The 19044-nt window shown below is 48.0% G+C and overlaps 1 protein-coding gene across 4 annotated transcripts in view; it reads right to left on the minus strand.

The window, feature by feature from the left end:
* SRPX (sushi repeat containing protein X-linked) overlaps positions 1 to 18731 on the minus strand; it is a gene marked incomplete at both ends in the record, with an annotated part of 99420 nt that extends 80689 nt beyond the window's left edge. For all 4 annotated transcript variants that reach the window (XM_082864759.1, XM_082864760.1, XM_082864758.1 and 1 more), the window contains one exon: positions 18650 to 18731. In XM_082864759.1, the coding sequence (XP_082720885.1) occupies positions 18650 to 18731 (82 nt within the window). The remainder of the gene's footprint in view (positions 1 to 18649) is intronic.
* Positions 18732 to 19044: the final 313 nt, after the last annotated feature.

The raw sequence follows: 19044 nt of genomic DNA on the forward strand, positions 1-19044 counted from the left end.
ATGTCCAAATTCATTTTACAAGGCCAGCATTACTCTGATGCCAAAACCAGATAAAGAAATTACAAGAAAATAAAACTACAGGACAATATCTGTCATCAACATAGATACAAAAGTCCCCAATATAATATTACCAGATAAAACTCAGCAGTACATAAAAAGAATAATATACCAACATCAAGTGTCATATACACTGTGAACGTAAGGCTGGCTTAATAGTTTAAAAAAATCAATCATGGGCTTCCCTGGTGGCGCAGTGGTTGAGTCCGCCTGCCGATGCAGGGGACGCGGGTTCGTGCCCTGGTCCGGGAAGATCCCACATGCTGCGGAGCGGCTGGGCCCGGTGAGCCATGGCCGCTGAGCCTGCACGTCCGGAGCCTGTGCTTCGCAACGGGAGAGGCCACAGCAGGAGAGGCCCGCGTACCGCAAAATAAAAAAAAAAAACAAATCAAACAATAAAAGAAATCAATCAATGTAATCTACCACATTAACAGACTAAAGAAGAAAATTCACATGATCATATAATTGACACAGAAGAAACATCTGTCAAATTTTAACATCATGACAAGAACTCCCAGCAAACCAGGAAGAGATGAGAACTTCCTCAACCTGATGAAGAAAATCTACAAAAAGCCTACAATTAACATTATACTTCATGGTGAAAGATTGAGTGCTTCCCCCCTGTGACTGGGAATAATGCAAAAATACATGCAAATAATAATCCACTCTCACCACTCTTATCTAACATTATATTGGTTGTCCTAGCCAGTGCAACAAGAGGAAGGAAGGAAGGAAGGAAGGAAGGAAGGAAGGAAGGAAGGAAGAAAGGCACATAGATTGGAAAGGAAGAAGTAAACTTGTCCCTATCCACAGGTGGCATGATTATTTATAAAGAAAATCCTAAAGAATCTATGAAATAACTCCTGAGGTTAGCAAGGTTGCAGTATACAAAGTCAAAACACAAAAATCACTTGTATTTCTATATACTAACAAAGAATAGTTAGAAAATGAATTTTTTAAAAATATCATTTCCAATAGCTCCAGAAAACAAAATACTTAAGTAGAGTTGACTCTTAAACAACACGGGTTTGAACTGTGTGGGTCCACTTATGCAGATTGTTTTCAATAAATATATGGTCAGCCCTCCATATCTGTAGGTTCCGCATTGGCTGATTCAACCAACTCCATATCATGTACTACGTTTCTGAACTGTGGTTGGTTGAATCCATGGATACGGATTCTGCGGATATGGAGGGCCTACTATGGGACCTGAGCATCCACAGATTTTGGTATCAGCGGCAGGTCCTAGAAACTAATCCCTCGCAGATACCAAAGGATGACTATATAAATCTAAAAAAGCATATACCAGACCCGTGTACAAAAAACCTCAAAATGCTGATGAAAGAAATAAAAAATGATCTATATAAATGGAGAGATAACCGTGTTGGTGGATTAGAAGATTCAAAATAGTAAGGATGTTGTATCTCCCCAAACTGATTAATAGATTTAACATAATTCCAATCAGAATCCCAGTGGGCTTTTTGGGTAGATGTAGACAAGCTTATTCTAAAGTTTATATGGAATTTTTAACCAAAACAATTTTGAAAAAGAAGAATAAAGCTGGAAGAAGCACACTGCCCTATTTTCAGACTATTTACGAAGCTACAGTAATCAAAATAACGTGGTATTGCTGAAGCAATAGGCACACAGATCAATGGACCAGAATAAAGAACAATCAGCAAAAAACCTGCCAATTAATTTTTGAAAAATGTGCAAAGTGAATTCAATGGAATTTATTATATGTCAAGTATACCTCAATAAAGCTGCTTTAAAAAACAAACAAACAAAAAAAAACAACCTGTGTAGGGACTTCTCTGGTGGTTCAGTGGCTAAGACTCTGCGCTCCCAATGCAGGGGCCCCGGGTTCGATCCCTGGTCTCGGAACTAGATCCAGTCCTGCATGCCGCAACTAAAGATCCTGCATGCTGCAACTAAAGATCCCGCACGCCACAAAGATCCTGTACACGGCAACGAAGATCCCGCGTGCCGCAACTGAGACCCGGCGCAGCCAAATAAATAAATAAATAAATTTAAACAAAACAAAACCTGTGTATTCCTCTCACTGTTTTTTTTTTTCATTTTAGGAATTTCAGGAATGTTAAATGCATGAAGGGGGCCTTTGGGATTCATCGAAATGGAAAATTATTTTTGATACTGCAGCTGTTCATCCAAGCTTCTTTATCCAAATTTAGAAACTAGGTGAAAAATATTCTGTTACTTACTCCTTATGTAATCAGTGTCCTTATTAAGCATTCAGCATTGAATTTAACATTAGGTCCTGGAGAAAAAATAATATATGAAAATGTAAAATAATCCATTTCAGATTACAAATGAATTCAAAGAAAAAATTAAGGTCAAAGTAAATCTCTTAGATATTAATAGTGCCAAGGAACAACTAAAGCTCTTTGTTAAGGGGCACAAATGATGCAAGTTCCTTGAAATGAAAGGACATGAGAACACTTGAGGGCAGAAAAAAGTAGGTAGTGGGAGATTTTTTAGGGAGACCTAAAAACCAGGCTGGCTTGGAAAAGCATGGTGGGAGACACCCACGTCCACTTGAGCTTACAGTAAATGACCTGCCTCAAATTGCTAGTGGCCAGTGGTTACCTAACAGTCATGGTCAGCAATCTGTGGGTGTCTGTCACATAAAGTCCAGTGAGGGAGAGAGAGAAAATGGCTAGTCAGCCCTCTACAAGGAACAGAAATGTGTGCAAGTTGTTTTTTGGGAGTTCTAACCATAACTTATATTTGCACAGTGCATTACAGATCACTCCCCTAGGAGAGCAGGTGGCATTGTTCACATTTGGCAGATAAAAGCAGGAACGGGGTTGGTCAAGTTTATCCAGCTAGTAGGTGAATAATGATGTTGAGCATCTTTTCATATATCTTCTTTGGTGAAGTGTCTGTTAAAATATTTCCCCCACTCTTTAAACTGGGTTACCTGTTTTCTTATTGAGTTTAGAGAGCTCTTTATATATTCTGGATAAAAATTCTTTATCAGATATGTCTTTGCAAATATTTTCTCCAGTCTGTGGCTTGTCTTTTCATTCTCTTAACTTTGTCTATCAAAGAACAGAAGTTTTAAATTTGGATGAAGTACTTTTTTTTTTTGCAGTACACGGGCCTCTCACTGCTGTGGCCTCTCCCGTTGCGGAGCACAGGCTCCGGACGCGCAGGCTCAGCGGCCATGGCTCACGGGCCCAGCCGCTCCGCGGCATGTGGGATCTTCCCGGACCGGGGCACGAACCCGCATCCCCTGCATCGGCAGGCAGACCCTCAACCACTGCGCCACCAGGGAAGCCCCCCTTTTTCTTTCTTTTTTTTTTTTTTACTTTTTATAGCTCATGCTTTCGGTGTCATAACTAAGAAAGCCTTGTCTAACTCAAGTTTGTAAGGATTTTCTCCCACATTATCATCAAGAAGTTTTATAGCTGTAGTGTTATATTTAAATCTATGATCTATTTTGAGTTACCTCTTCTTTAATAAAGTGTGCCTTTGATGAAAATAAGAGAGAGAAGTACTAGGGAGTAAAGAACAAAGGTGATGCCAGTACCAGTCAGCATTGGGAAATGAACCTTGGATATTCCCAGGACACCGCATTTATTCCGTTCTATGGACCTGCAATGAATCTGGGCATGCCACATTCTGTAGCTAAACAGCCTAATACATTTGGATAGCTAACCTGGGGTCCAGCAATTAATCAGAATGCTCCCAGGAAACACCCTGGGAAATTAAGCTCACATCTCCAATACACTCTTCCAAACCAGCTCTGTAGTGGATTGCTTGCAAAGTTGGCCACCAACAATTCCTCCCACTCTGCACATGTATACCACTCTTCCCATCTTAAGAGGTGGAATCTATCCACTACCACCACCACCCTGAAAGCAGGTGTGCTTAGCAATTTGCTTTGATGAATAGAATGTGACAGGCGTGACATGCCTAGGCCTTAAGTGTCCTGGCAGCTTTGGCTTTCATCCCCTGGGAAGCCATCTGCATGTTAAAAAGTCCATTTACTCTGCTGGGGAGAAAGGCAACTGTGGAGGGGGGGGAGAGAGAGAGAGAGAGAGAGAGAGAGAGAGAGAGAGAACATAGAGAATAGGAGACTGTAAAGAGGTAGAGAGAGAGGCCCAGCCGTCCCAGCCATTCCGGTCATCCCAGATGAAGTGCCAGACACGGGAGGGGAGCCAGCTTGGATTTGCCAGCCCCATATGAGCTGGCCCGGCCAACATCACATTAAGCAGAGATGAACCATCCCCACTGAGCCTTGCCCAAACTGCAGAACCATGGACAAATAAATGGTGGTTGCTGTTATAAGCCACTAAGTTTTAGGATGGTTTCTTACACAGCAATAGCTAACTGAAACACTCCTCAAGCTTCCTCGTAGAAGTCTGCCTTACAGTTCGCTTCCTAACCTAGACAGCTCTATTCAGCAGGCATCAATTCAGCAGTAGAAAGAACTTTGAATCTTGGGTTAAGTTCCAGCTGAGCCATTATTTGTGTGAATGCCCCCAGAAGACTCTAAGATAAGGTGCGGGTGGTTCATTTGGGAGGCATCCCGGGAGGCACACTCACAATGACAGACTGGGGAAGAGAGGCAGGGAAGGGAGGAAACTCAATAAACGTAACCGCTGGCTGGGCAACCGTGGCTGCATCCTACTGGGGACTCTTCCTCCCTCTTTTGCATCCAAACCTCAGCTTTATGTAATTTCTTTCCCCATTAAGGCTACTCCTCCACTTTTAACTTTATTTCATCCAGGAAAAGAAAATAATAGTGGTAAAGTGGGGGACTGGTAAGAGAGTGACCCCTGCCAGGCATGAGGTCTCAGAGATGTCCTTGCTTCCACAGCTGCTTCACCTGAGAGGATGCTCCATCCTCCATTCAAGCTCTTTTGCACAAGACCCCATAGGGACAACTTTAGGCAGAGTTGATGGTACCCACCGTCCCCAGGCCCTCCGCCTTGAATTAGCAGAGACAATTAAGACAGCATGTGGCTTGTGCCATTTTAATTTTGGTCATATTTTACACGGCTAACAAAAAGAAAGTTAAAAGGATAACTTTTATAAATGAAGGCATTACCCTTGTCCAAGGGAAATTTTTTTTCCCCAGTTTAATCTCCTTCTATTATTTAATTTTCGGCTCATTGTCTAAAGCTGGAAAAGAGGCAAAACAGGAAAAAGGCACCTAACTCTGTGGAGATCAGCACAAAGCAAAGGCCCTCAGCAAATGCCAACTCCGGTTCCCACCAAGGGCATTCCCGAAGCCCTGGAGGCTGACTGTTGGCATTCAACACAGTCAGAACCAAAAAAGGTCTAGCCTTTAAAGTAAAACCAGACAGCGGAACAAAAGCAACAGCGTATGTGGTCTTCCGAAGGCTCAACTGTCCTCCACAGAGGTCAACTGAGATACAGTCAAAATCCAAGAAGGGAGCGAGGCTGCAGCGAGGCCTTCAGCAGAAGGTTCCTGATCGAGGCACTGGCTGAGGGAGACTCTGAGGCTGGATTCGAGCTCTCTCTTGCTCCATATTCACACTGGGGGGCCATCACATCACCTCTGTTTCCTGGCAAAGTGGTGCTTCTGCTTCTTTACAATTCTGCTCAGAAGGCGAACCCACATCGAGAAGCTGCCTCACCTCCATTTAAACAAAGACACAGAAAAGATCTGGGCAGCAGAACTCGGGGGATTCCTCTCACCTTCAAGCTCGAGCCTCACTGCCACTGGGATTTTCAAACTAAGTGACAGTACAGCATTGACAAACTCTCTGACGGCAAAGAAATGAAAAGCGTTCACCTGCAGGTCCAAGGCTGTGACACCACTGACCCTGATAGCAAAGGAGAAAGTTCTAGAATGAAAGGGAGGGAGCTGAGCTCTGAGAAGGAACGCACAGCTACCCTGGGCTAAGAGGCTCTGTCTGGGGACAAACCACCTCCTCAGATCTGAAAGCTTCCTGAGACTTTCCATGGACAGAAAGAGGGCCACTCACTGTGGGCAAGGGCACCAGCAAAAGCCACTTGGACCACAATGACCCGGAAAGATGGGTTTGGGATTTGCACGAGGAAATTCTGCAGGAGAGGAAAGAAGAGTATTCTGAAAGGAGACAATGTTTAGAGGAGGAGAGAAATACATCCCAATGGCTGCTCCCAGCTCTCTTCACATTTTAATACACAAAAACGTTGCAAAGAACACAATGTTTACAACAACCAAACGTTGGTAGCTTTCAACTGGAGGAAACTTCTTTTAACCAAGTAGGCACAGAACTGCCTAGCAGGCCAGAAGTGGGACAGATGGTGTTACCCAAAGATTTTTTTTTTCGTTCTTTCCCCTCTTTATAGCCTGCAGTGCTCACTGCCACCAGTAAATGCTTCAGGCAATTCAATGTCATCTTCCCAAAGGACCTGTGCTGAAACCCAAAACACAGTTCCCTTTAAAAACAACAAATAAGAAACACTAGTCTATTCAGATGCTGTGAGAAAATAACTTGGAAATGTCCACACCAGTGGTTCTCACACTCGAGCGGGCATCAAAAGCACCTAGAGAGTTTGTTACAACACGGTTGCTGGCCTACCTTCCCCCAGGCCCAGCTTCTGATTCAACAGCTCTGGGGTGGGGCGTGAGAATTTATGCATCTATTAAGTTTGTAGGTACTGCCGTTGCCGGTGGTCTGAGGACCACACTTTCAGATTCTGTGGTCCTTGTTATTTGTTCTCTCCCAGAGGGGAACAATTACGTTGGCATATCGATGACCCTGAGCCATCCTGCAGTAAAGAAACCTACGGAACTTATTTACCATGCATTCTGCTGCCCATAGAACATCTAGGAATCTCTCTGGGAAGCAGCGCTTCAAGGAAGCCACTTTGGGAAAATGTTCTACTAGGGATGGTCCTGACCAGCAGAAAGATCACAGGCTCCTGAAGGAACAGCCACCAGCAAGAGACAGATAGCCAAGTCAAAGCCTCAGCAGCGATCGGGGTAAGGGGCAGTGAAGGGCTTCAGGCCACACCATAGAGCAGGACTGTGGCAGGGCAGCAGGTCTGGAGAGCCCCGAGCCTGCGGTCCAGAAACCCATGCAGCATCCAGGACGTCTCAGGAGGTAGCCAAGGCCAGTCTGCCTACAGCTTTGGAGCAGGACCCTAGGCCTTGGCCAAGAATTGGTGAGAATAAACAGGGTCCCAGTTTCTAGAGGCTATCAGGAGGTTACCAAGCCTCAAACAGAGAGAATGAAACACCCAGTTATCTGTCAGATAAATGTGTACAGGGCTAGTTATAGCATGCGGGCCTAGGCATCTTAAAAGACCCCCTGACTAAGGCCGAGACGAGTCCTGAGCTGAGCATCATGGTGAAGGCGCAGGAGCCACAAACACTTAGGGATCTTGTTAAAGGGAGGCTCTGATTTCATAGGTCTGGTTTCTACATGACTGTAGAGCTCCCTGGCCAAGCAGGTCTCAGTCTATACTCTGAGTAGCAAGGCCCTAATTAAGGGGTTGGCAAACTATTTCTGTCAAGAGCCAGAGAGTAGATACTTTCAGCTTTGCAGGCCATATGTTCTCTGTCACAACTACTCAACTCAGCCACTTATCACCAAGTAGCCACAGACAACACCCAAACAAATGAGTGTGGCTGGGTTCCAGTGGCACTGATATCTAAATTTCAGATAACTGTCACGTGTTACGAAGTAGTCTCCTTTTGATTTTTTTCAACCACTTGAAAATTTTAACACCATTCTTAGCTCACTGGTCATACAAAACCGGGAGTTGGGGTGCTGTGGCTTGGCAGGGCTTAGTTTGCAGACCCCTACCACAGATTGCTGCTCTCCTCACCCCAGGTCTGCCAAAGCAAGACACACAGAGGAGGGGGGATCAGGGAAACCTCATCTCACCAGACTCCCTGGGTAATCCCGATGAAGCCTGTCCAGATATTGGGTTGGCCCAAAAGTTCGTTTGGGTTATTCCATACCATCTTATGGAAAAACCCGAACAAACTTTTGGGCCAAGCCAATACCACTGCTGGGCTGGGAACTACTTATTCACTCAAAGCCCTGAAACGGTGGGAGGGCCCCCCTTTTAGCGCTAACAGTTCAGCCTTCCTGGCTTGCCCAGTTCGGGGGGGGGTTGGGGGGCTTCACATGAGGGGTGGGGTGTGCTGTCCTGACTTCCCCATTGGTGTCAATCTCACCCATCCTCCAAGGGGCTGCCTTCTCCCTAAGCCCGGCGGCGTCGGTCTCTGGCACAAAGATGTGTAGCCCCTGTGTCTTTAAGGGTTGGTCAGTTGCAGAAATTCTCAATCCCAGGACAGGGTTTTGCTAGAGAGGCAGGGACCGCCCTAACCACACTCGTGTGGCCGTTTTTTTTTTTTTTTTTTTTTTTGCGGTACGCGGGCCTCTCACTGCTGTGGCCTCTCCCGTTGCGGAGCACAGGCTCCGGACGCGCAGGCTCAGCGGCCATGGCTCACGGGCGCAGGCACTCCGCGGCATGTGGGATCTTCCCGGACCGGGGCACGAACCCGTGTCCCCTGCCTCGGCAGGCGGACTCTCAACCACTGCGCCACCTGGGAAGCCCTGTGTGGCCTTTCTTAAAGAGCTGCAGTTATTTCTAAGCTGCAGCTGAGCTGCTGGGCAAAGGCATGTGAGGACCCTGTTACCCATCACCGAAGATGTGCTTTGCTACTGCTGGCCGCACTCCAGGCAGGAGGACTTCAAAGGAGATGAAGTCGAGTGCACCCCAAAGAGTTGGCTTTGTTTTTGAGTTAGAAGAGGGAGCAGAAAACGAAAGTCTGTACACGCTTATCTCAGGAATGTCGGGGACTTAGGAAAGGAAGTCTAGAAGATGCCATGATGACGGCAAAGCCAAGGGAAGAAGGGAGAGAGGAGGGAGGACAGCTATTGGGCGGCCCTTATAAACAGGCCAGCCACTCCGTCTTGGCAAAGGGCTGAACTCACCCAGCGGACCAGTCCTTCTCAAATTTCACTGTGTATAAGAATCATCTTGTTGAAATGCATACGCTGATTCACTAGGTCTCGGGTGGGACCTGAGCTTCTGACTTGCTTGCTAGGCTCCCAGGTGACCCAAGGATTCAAGCTCGCGAGGATGCCGCTGACACACAAGCACAGCTTTTTGTTTTGTTTTTCTTTTTAATAGAAGCAAACTGTCAAAGCACATGGCGCCCATAGCTCTTTCCCACCTGGGGCTGAGCTACGGACACCCAGGACTGCAGCATAGATGGGTGTCCAGGGAGTTGTCTACACCACAGCACCCACCATCACACCCGTCCAAAGAGCAGGCGGGGTCTCACACCGTGCTGCCCTCCACTCTTTAAGTCTTGAGTTCTGGGCCTGCCTCTCTATCCTTTTCCTACTCAGCACAAAGTCTGTCCCCTGACCAAGCCCTGTGCCCACGCATTACACGTGCCTAGACAAGGCATCTTTTTCTAATCCACCCAAAGGCACCTTATGGACTAGCCGCGCCCTGCAGCCAGCAGTGAGAGGGTGGCAGGCATCCTTAGATGACTCTCGCCAATATCCTGCCACAGCTGGCAGCACAGACACTGCTTTGTCACTCAACCCTTGAGTGGATGCTGTTAATGAACTGAGCTTTCATGACATCACTTAACCAAAAAGACAGATAATCTCAAGAGCTGATAAAAATGTAGAGAAATCAAAACCATCACACACTGCTGGTGGGAATGTAAAAGGGTACAGTCACTTTGGAAAACAGACTGGCCGGTCCCCAAATGGCTAAACACAGAGTTACCATATGACCCAGCCATTCCACTCCTAAGGATCTACCCAAGAGAAATGAAAACATAGTCCACACAGAAACTTGTATATGAATATTCACTGCAGCATTACTCGTAATAACCCAAAAATGGAAGCAACTCAAATGTCCATCAACTGATGAACAGATAAAATGTGGTCTGTCCATACAATGGAATATATTTCAGCCATAAAAAAGGAGTCAAGTACTGATACCTGCTACAATATGGATCAATCTTAAAAACATTATGCTAAGCAAAAGAAGCCAGACACGAAAGGATACTGTGTGATTCCATTTATATGGAACGTTAAAAATAGGAAAATCTGGAGACAGAAAGTACTTCCGCAGTTGCCTAGGGCTACGGAGAGGGCGTGGGGAGCAATGGCTAAAGGGTGTGGAGTTTCTTTGGCGGGTAATGAAAATGTTCTAAACCTGTGATGGATACACAACTCTGAATATACTACAAGTCACTGAAGTGGTTTAAATGGGGAAATGGTATGTGGATAATATCACAATAATGCTGTTAAAAACAGCATGACCTATCAGCTGGGGTGCTCAAAGCAAGTGGCATAGAGAGGGATCCTTTGGGACCTCGACAAGACGGGGCAAGGGCTAGCTCTGGGGCAGCAACTTCTCAGAACCCTGAGGAACACCCAAGCAGCCCCGGGTGTGAGACTCTGAGATTGCAGCCAAGTGTTGGTATGAACAACCACGCGGAAATACACCAGGGCGCGGCTCTGTGAGTGCCCGAGGTGCCACTGATCCTTGCCTGCCTATCCCTGGTGCCCGGCCCGATGCCTAATGTGTAGTGGCCGCTCAGAAACTGAACTCTGTCCCTGCCTGTGGAGGAAAGGGAATCCTGGAGTCGGGGGACTGAGTTCTAAGGCCAGCTCTGCTTCTAACTCCCCGTGTGACCCCAGACAAATGCCTTCCACTCACTGAACCTCAGAGACTCATCACTGAGACGTGGGGAGTTCCGTCTCGGGCGCCCTCCCAGGCTGAGATGCCACATGAATTAGGTGGCCCATGCAGGGGAGCCTGGATGTGGATGAGAAGCTCCTGTGGGCATCTAGATAGAGCCCGAGACACCCAATCAGCAGGTCAGTCCCGGCCAGAGGTGTGCTCCCTTGCAGATTTCACGGAGACCCACCGAGAGTCCCCCGGGGGCCAGGCTCCCTGCTCGGCCACAAGGGCACAGAATGAACAAGACCCCAGTGCCTGCCCACGTGGCTGAGGCCGTCGGGTCCGTGAGTAGCTCCCGGTGAAATAGTATGACCCTCCTCTTTGAAAAGCGGACTTCGAATCGAAGTGGAAACAGGATTTCAACCTCAGATATTTAAAGGAACCGGAGACTTTGTGTGGCAAATGCTGAGTCAGTGGCAACAAGTCTGTCAGAGTTCCTAGAGGGAACGGCCACACTGGGGGCAGAGTCTCAGAAGGCCGGGGACGTGGCCAGGCCACCGCTTCCTCACCCCTCCACCAGGGGCCTGCCAAAGCTCGGCTCAATTCTCGCTCGCCCCGTGGCCCTCATTTAACCAGTGTTTTGGAACATTCTTGAATCCCTGGGACTGGTAGGGTCATCAGCTCAGCCACCCACACAGCTAGCGGCAGGCCAGAGGCATTCAGCAGAGGGTCCTGGGCTGCGCTCGGTATGGAAGAGATAGATGTTCATCAGCCCTAACTGGGCAGACGCTGCAAAGAGCCAGTGACAACAGGGGGAACAGCATGGAACCCATCACACAACAGGTCACTGTAAGAGCAGGGCAGAAGAAACAGGGCAACGATCTTCCAAGGCCAAGGCAGAAAGTCCACCCCCAAATTCTATAATTGGATCTATTACTCATTTAAAAAAAAAGCTTTAAAACCAATATACTCAATTTACAACACCAAACCTCTGGGATAATCCAAGCCACTATGTCCAAACCCGTTTATCTTCTCCCTGGAGAACAACGTATAAAGAGGCATGCAGTATGAGCTAAGGATTACGGGGCAGTGAATCACTCAGCTCGGGAATGATGACTCCAGAAGTTTCTGAGGCTAGAGTGTGCCCGGAAGACCCACGTGCAACCAATTATCATCTGGGCAACTTGGGAGCTCAGCAAAGCTACCAGCGACTTTTCTCTCAAAGAAGCTTTATCCTTAAATCTTTTATCTGAAAAATCCTGCCCCCTCCCCCCAAAGTCCCTGGTGTTTCTAAGTCTCCTAGAAGATTGTCCTGGGGTGATTTGAAATTCAAGAGCCTCAGCAATTAACTATGCCCCAACTTGTTGCCTGTCCAAATGGATCTTTCGTTCAGAGTCCTGCCAATTGCCTCTGACACCTCGCCTTTCTTTCTCTTTGGGGATTAGCAGCTTGGAAATTCTGGTTAAATCCTGCAGGGATATTGAAATAGAATGTGTTGATTCCCTGTCACAATGACCTCAATCATTCAATCAACCCACAAATATCCACTAAAGATCCTGCCCCTAGTCCCAGACACTGTGCTAAGTGACGCCGTGCTGTGCCAAGATGCCAGCCCAGACCTGCAGGTAATTACCACCTATGATTAGGACTGTTTTGTTTGGTGTCGATTTTTAAATGAGGAGAATGGGAAATTGTACCGCTGGTTATAATTCCGGAGGCCACCTGATCATTGGTTCAAAGTTCCCCTACTCTGGCAACTTCATCGTACTTTCTATGTTGACTTTTGTGCCCATTAAGTGCACATTCTCTCATAGAATTCACAAAAGTATCTGGTGAGGAGTGATTTTGAATTGGGATAGGGCCTTCTCCCCAGAAAAACAACACCCACACAGATTTTTGTTTCCAATTTCAAAATGTTCTTAGAGAAGGAAGCCCAGAGACACCCTGCATTAACCTTCCTTGGGCCTGTAGTTGTCACTACCACTGGCATCAGCATCGCTCAACATCACTCTGCAATCTCCGGGCCCAGGGTTCCTGCGTGGCTCCTCTCTGTGCTTCACAGGGCTTGTGGACCCATCTGTGTTATAATATTTACCCCCATGGATAACCTGGTGTCTATTTCCCCACAAGACAGAAAGCTATTGACAGAAGGAATTCCCTACCTTTTTCATCCTAGTATCCCATGCACTCCATCCTTCCATGTCCACTTTAAAAAGAAAGTCTCTGGATAGAGCCAAGGTTCCAAGAGAGAAGGCAGAATTCATATATCCAAGAGAAAGATCCAGGCTTAAAAGACGCCATAAACAATGGCCAATAAAAGCCGACAGTCAAGAAATCACACAATCAAGAACTGAGGACTAATATAACATTGTAAATCAACCATACTCCGATAAAAGTTAAAAAAAAAAAAAAGAACTGAAGGGCTGGCTTGAGAAATTCCTTATGAACTGGAACCCAGGCAAGGCGATTATTCACACTGCTATTTGGAAATGAATCCTTAACCTGGGTATTGATCATAATTTGGCTGCTAGAATTTCAGACTACGTTACAACCTGGCAAGTCAACCTTCTTCTCGTGAAACTCAATCTTCACTTTCAATTACCCATTTGAGTTGCATTCTCTGAAAGGGGAATTGATGTAGCACACATGTTTGCGTTGACTAAGGAAACCATTCAACCCCTTTGGAAGGGGCTCTAGCAAAGCGGCCAACAAAAATAACAAATGCAAACTCCGGCTTGTGGCTGCAGTGCCTCTCATCTTACAACCCCCAGCGGAGAAGGTTATTGCTCAAAGGGAGGGTGTTCACGGATTTAAAAGCAAACCTCTACCGCCAGCAAGGCATCGTCCCTGTGTATGTAGGTTCATGGTGGCACAAGCCCTGTTTACCTGCACGCGTGTTTCTCTCAGCTCCTCCGGCCAATGGTCTGTCACCCGAATCGCAGGAACTATTAACTCGATAAGTACAAATATCCACTTGGCTCCAGGGTCTTGGCTAGGCACCGTGGGAAATACAGAGGGGTAAGACAGAGCAGTGCCCTTCCTTCATGAGCTCAGAATCTACAAGCGTAAAGGAATGCATAGCTCATTGTAAGGTATGGCATGTATGATAAATATCACAAGAGAGATATGAAACACCGTGGGTGTTTAAAGAAAGGCAGACGCTTCCCAATCAAAGGATCAAGTAAAAGTTTCATCGAACTGGGGGGTGTCGCTGGACAATGGGCAGAATTTAGACACACATGTGGCTGCAGGGAAGCATTCCAGGTGCAGAAAGCAGTAATCACCAAAAAGAGGGAAAATGGGACTCCAGGTTCATAAAAACAGGTAGTCTACTTTAGCCAGATTTTAGGAAGCCAGGAGAGAAGGACTGGAAAATTAGGCTGTGGCCAGCTGCCCTGTTTTTTTTTTTATAAATTTATTTATTTATTTTATTTTTGGCTGTGTTGGGTCTTCGTTGCTGCGCACGGGCTTTCTCTAGTTGCGGCGAGCAGGGGCTACTCTTCGTTGTGGTGTGTGGGCTTCTCACTGCCGTGGCTTCTCTTGTTGCGGAGCACGGGCTCTAGGTGTGCGGGCTTCAGTAGTTGCGGCACGCAGGCTCAGTAGTTGTGGCTCGTGGGCTCTAGAGCGCAGGCTCAGTAGCTGTGGTGCACGGGCTTAGCTGCTCCGCGGCATGTGGGATCTTCCCAGACCGGGGCTCGAACCCCGTGTCCCCTGCATTGGCAGGCAGATTCTTAACCACTGCACCACCAGGGAAGTCCTGCTCTATGTTTTTGAGTAGAGCAATGCGATCAAAACAGTACTAACGTTGCCTCAGTTTTAAAAATTAGAAATAAAATGTTAAAAAAAAACAGCACTGAAGTAAAGCTGTACTTAAAAGAGCAGTATCTGGCCATAAAAAGTAGAATGAGTTGCTATAAGAGAGACTAAAAGTGAGAATGTTATAGAAATCACCAAAAAGAAAAGGGCAATATTTCAATTACGGTGTGAGGAAGGTCTGAAGACGGTGCTTTAGCGATGGTTTCTGGTGTCTCTTTCAGCTCACAAATCTGGGAAATGAGAAACAGTAATAGCAGGATACTGTACTGAAAGTGTTATCAATAAGAAAATGCCAGTTGAAAATGCCCTGCTCTCCCCAGCATTTTCCTTTTTAACGCAGAGGAATTTTGTCAGCTGATTACATGTTTTAAACCCAAATAGAAATATCTAGCCTAACCTGCTCCTAATGTGACTTTAATTGTATATCCTGAGCCAGGTGTTCAGTTCCTAATACTTATCTCCAAATGTGGCATTTTAAAAGACTGCTTTGGCTGGTGTGCTCTGGTTTGGCTTTTAGCCAACCCCACTCGGTTTTCCTGGCTGGTGAAACCACACTACTTTACCAGTTTTCTCCAGGCATCAGATTCATGGAGCCTTTCTTAGTTGGCCATGGCACTCATCCTCCATCTTCAGCCTTGCTTGCAGAAGGAGGTGCAGTGAACCTCCAAAATCTCAGATGTAAATGAGGCTTCAAGAGTTCAGGGCTTCCCTGGTGGTGCAGTGGTTAAGAATCCGCCTGCCAATGCAGGGGACACAGGTTCAAGTCCTGGTCCGGGAAGATCCTACATGCCGCGGAGCAACTAAGCCCGTGTGCCACAACTACTGAGCCTGCACTCTACAGCCCGCGAGCCACAACTACTGAGCCCACGTGCCACAAGTACTGAAGCCTGCACGCCTAGAGCCTGTGCTCCACAACAAGAGAAGCCCCTGCAATGAGAAATCCGCACACTGCAACGAAGAGTAGCCCCCGCTCGCTGCAGCTAGAGAAAGCCCGCGCGCAAGGCAGCCAAAAATAAATAAAATAAAAAGAGTTCATTTAAGAACATAATAAAACGGAAATGCAAAGCAAAACCACAATGAGGCAGCGCCTCACACCTGTCAGAACGGCTATTATCCGAAAGACAAGAAACAGCAAGTGTTGGCAAGAATGTGGAAAAAAGGCAACCCTTGTGCACTGTTGGTGGGAATGTAAATTGGTGCAGCCACTATGGAAAACAGTATGGAGGTTCCTCAAAAAACTAAAAATACAGCTACCATATGATCCAGCAATCCCTCCTCTACGTATTTATCCAAAAGAAATGAAAACAGGATCTCAAAGAGGTATCTGCATCCCCATGTTTACTGCAACATTATTCACGAGAGCCCAGTTATGGAAACAGTCTAAGTGTCCATGAACCGATGAATGGATAAAGAAGATGTGGTATACACATACAATGGAATATTATCCAGCCATAAAAAAAAGAATGGAACGTTGCCATTTGCGACAACATGGATGGACCTAGAGGGTATTATGCTACGTGAAATAAGTCAGAGAAAGACAAATACCGTATGATCTCACTTAATATATTGTGGAATCTAAAAAATGAAACAAACAAGCAAAACCTAAGCTCATAGATACAGAGAACAGACTGGTGGTTGCCAGAGGGGAGGGGGAGTGGGGAGTGGGCGAAATGGGTGAAGGGGATCAAAATGTACAAACTTCCAGCTTTAAAATAAATAAGTCATGGGATGTAATGTACAGCATAGTAACTATCGTTAATAATACTGTATTGAGAGTAGATCTTAAAAGTCATCCCAAGAAAAAAGAATTTTGTAACTACGTACAGTGATCGATAGTAACTAGACTTATTGTGGTGACCATTGTGCAGTGCATACAAATATCGAATCACTATGTTATACACGGGAAACTAATGTGTTATATGTCAATTATACCTCAATAAAAGCAAAACCAAAGAACAGAGTAAGAATACTATCTTATAGGCATGCAAACGCAATCCAACACAGACAACTTTGCTATGAATTTTCCATACATTTCATGTGGGTTTTTATAGACACTGCGTCTTTGCTAGGCCGCAAAGAATAAATCAGAGAGCCAGAAAAGCTGCATCAGATTCAAAGATGGAAGAACTCCAGAGACCTTCTAGAAGTGGGAATGGGAATGATTTACTCTCTCTCTCTGACAGATTTGCTATTAAATCTCAGATGTTTATATAAGTGGGGGAGGGGAGATGCCGATGGGGCCCTAGATCCCCATCTCCCTCTTTCAGATGTTCCCGATTCCAGGCCTCTTACCAGAGACACAATGTCCACTTGCTGAGAGACTGCCTCTGAAATGATCTTCAAAATCTCTCTGTCACCCAGCACTTAGGGTGAACTCAGCTGACATGATTCGCCTCAGGACCCACAGGCCTAGAGAGTCTCCCCTCCCCAGCCTTCCGAAACCTCTGGCTTGGACTGAAATACCCTCCGTTGGAATCAACAGCCCCAGCAGAGCACATTTCCTGAAAGACCTCATTGGGATGTGCCAACTTGGGGGAAGCCTGCAGGCTGGCGCCAGAGGGAGCTGGGCCAGCCAGGGCCAGTTCCCAAAAGTAGTGAGCGCCCAAGCTGGAAACCCACGATTCTGTGGGTGGCTGGGTCCTGGCAGCAAGCTACGCTGTATAAGGGTAGAAGCTGAGGGAAGGAGAGCAGAGGGCAGGGTGAGGGAGGGGAGGAAGGTCAAATGGAAAGAGAGAAGAGGCCCCTTGACTGAGGAAGGCTCTGCCAGACAGATGTACAGGCGGCTTAGAGACGCCTCCCAGTTCAGCAGGAAAGGCTGCTTCTAGCTTCTCAACTTCTCCCCCTGCACCCTGTCCAGTACTGGCTTCCCCCTCCCCTCTACCTTCATATTAACCCGACTCCTGCTTTGGGGGTGGGGGCACTAACCTGCCCGGGGAACAGGGGGCTGGCCCTTGCCTGGCACAGAGGATAAAGTCTCCTTTCCACTTTGCCCTGAATCAGTTCCTACCAAAAAGCTTAACACTTACAACAGTTCAAAACGCAAATGTTCCTGTGTATCACTTTACACGTTTGATTCATTCATTCATAAGGGGATGTGCAAGGAATTTCCAGCAGCCATCCCTACATCTCCCAAGCATGCTATCTGGGAACCCTCCCCCCTCCATCCTTCACCCAGAACTCGGTAGGTTCGTTTCTCAGACCCCAGACTTAAACCACCCACAGTGTTGAAAGTAAAGCCAGATATTTGCCCGCCACGTCACCCACTTCCCCATTAACACTAATCTAAAATGTGTCCATGGATTTCCTCTCTGGGGCGACAGGGGTGCATCCATGTTCCCCAGCTCCCCCGAAGCTCTTTGCTATCTTAAGACTCTTGGATGAGGGAGTCAGCTGGAGCTTTTTAAAGGGCATCTCCAAAGAAGGTTTTGTCCACACCAGAAGAGTCCTAATAAGTACCAGGGTCCCCTTAGATGCTACAGACCACGCCCCCCAGCAACAAGAAGCCACACCCCCTGTCTAGCAGAGCCCGCGTGTGTAGTCCTCTTTCCCTGGGGCTAACCAAGCGCCTGCCACATGTCACCGCTCTCAGCTGGCACCTCTCTCCCGGAGGTGCAGACTTTCTCGGAATCCCCAGCAGGGGGGGTTGGGGGATGCGCGAGAGGCCCCGCCCGGGCCTTCCACGAGAGTCTTTTACTGTGGCTTGTGCCCTGCAGCCCCAAGGGGTGGCCTGGGGCCTCGAGTGGGAGGGGGTAGGGGCTCCTTCCAGGATGAGCTGCCAGCCACCTGGTCCCTGGCCGCAGGCAACTGTGTGAGAGGCAAAACTCCGGCGGGGTGAGAAAGTAACCCGCGGCCAAACTTCTCCTGGTCGCCTCCAGCGCCAACGGGGGTTTGATTGGTCCCCCTGGAACCCCAGGCGCAGAGGGTCCTCCAGCTCACGGCGCCCGGCGACGGGATGACAGTCGGCTCTCCCCTCCTGGTGCCCGGACGCGAGCCCCGTTCCGCGTCCCCCGCTCCCCCGGGCGGCGAAAGACGAAGTCCGCGCAAACAAAGGGCGCCCCCACACCACCCTCCGGACCGAGCCGAGGGTCCCGGCGCCCAGCTGGGGAGGCTGGCCCGCCGACCCTACCTGGGAAGCCGCGGCTCGGCGGGACTCGAAGCAGCAGCAGCAGCAGCGGCAGGAGCGCGGGCCGGAGTGCGGGGCTCCCCATGGCGCGCCCGGCGCTGCGCTCGGCTCGGCTGCGCGGCGCGCTTCCCGGGGGCGGGAGGAGACCAACCCGACCGAGGGGCTGCGCGCGGCTCGCGGAGGCCAAGCTGGAAAACTCCTCCTCTCGCCTGTCTCCCTCCCTCCCGCCCGCCCGGGGCCGGCCCTCCTTCCTCCGCCTCCCCGGAGCGCTGGCGCGGCTGGGGCTCCGACCCACCCCCCTCCTTTTGTGCCAGCGCTTCTTCTGGAAGCGGGGCTGACACTCCCGCACCCGCTCTGGGGGCCTGAGCGCGCCAGGGGCGTGCCCTAGCAAACCAGAT

This window comes from Leucopleurus acutus, assembly GCF_964270905.1.
Source record: "Leucopleurus acutus genome assembly, chromosome: X".
NCBI lineage: Eukaryota > Metazoa > Chordata > Mammalia > Artiodactyla > Delphinidae > Leucopleurus > Leucopleurus acutus.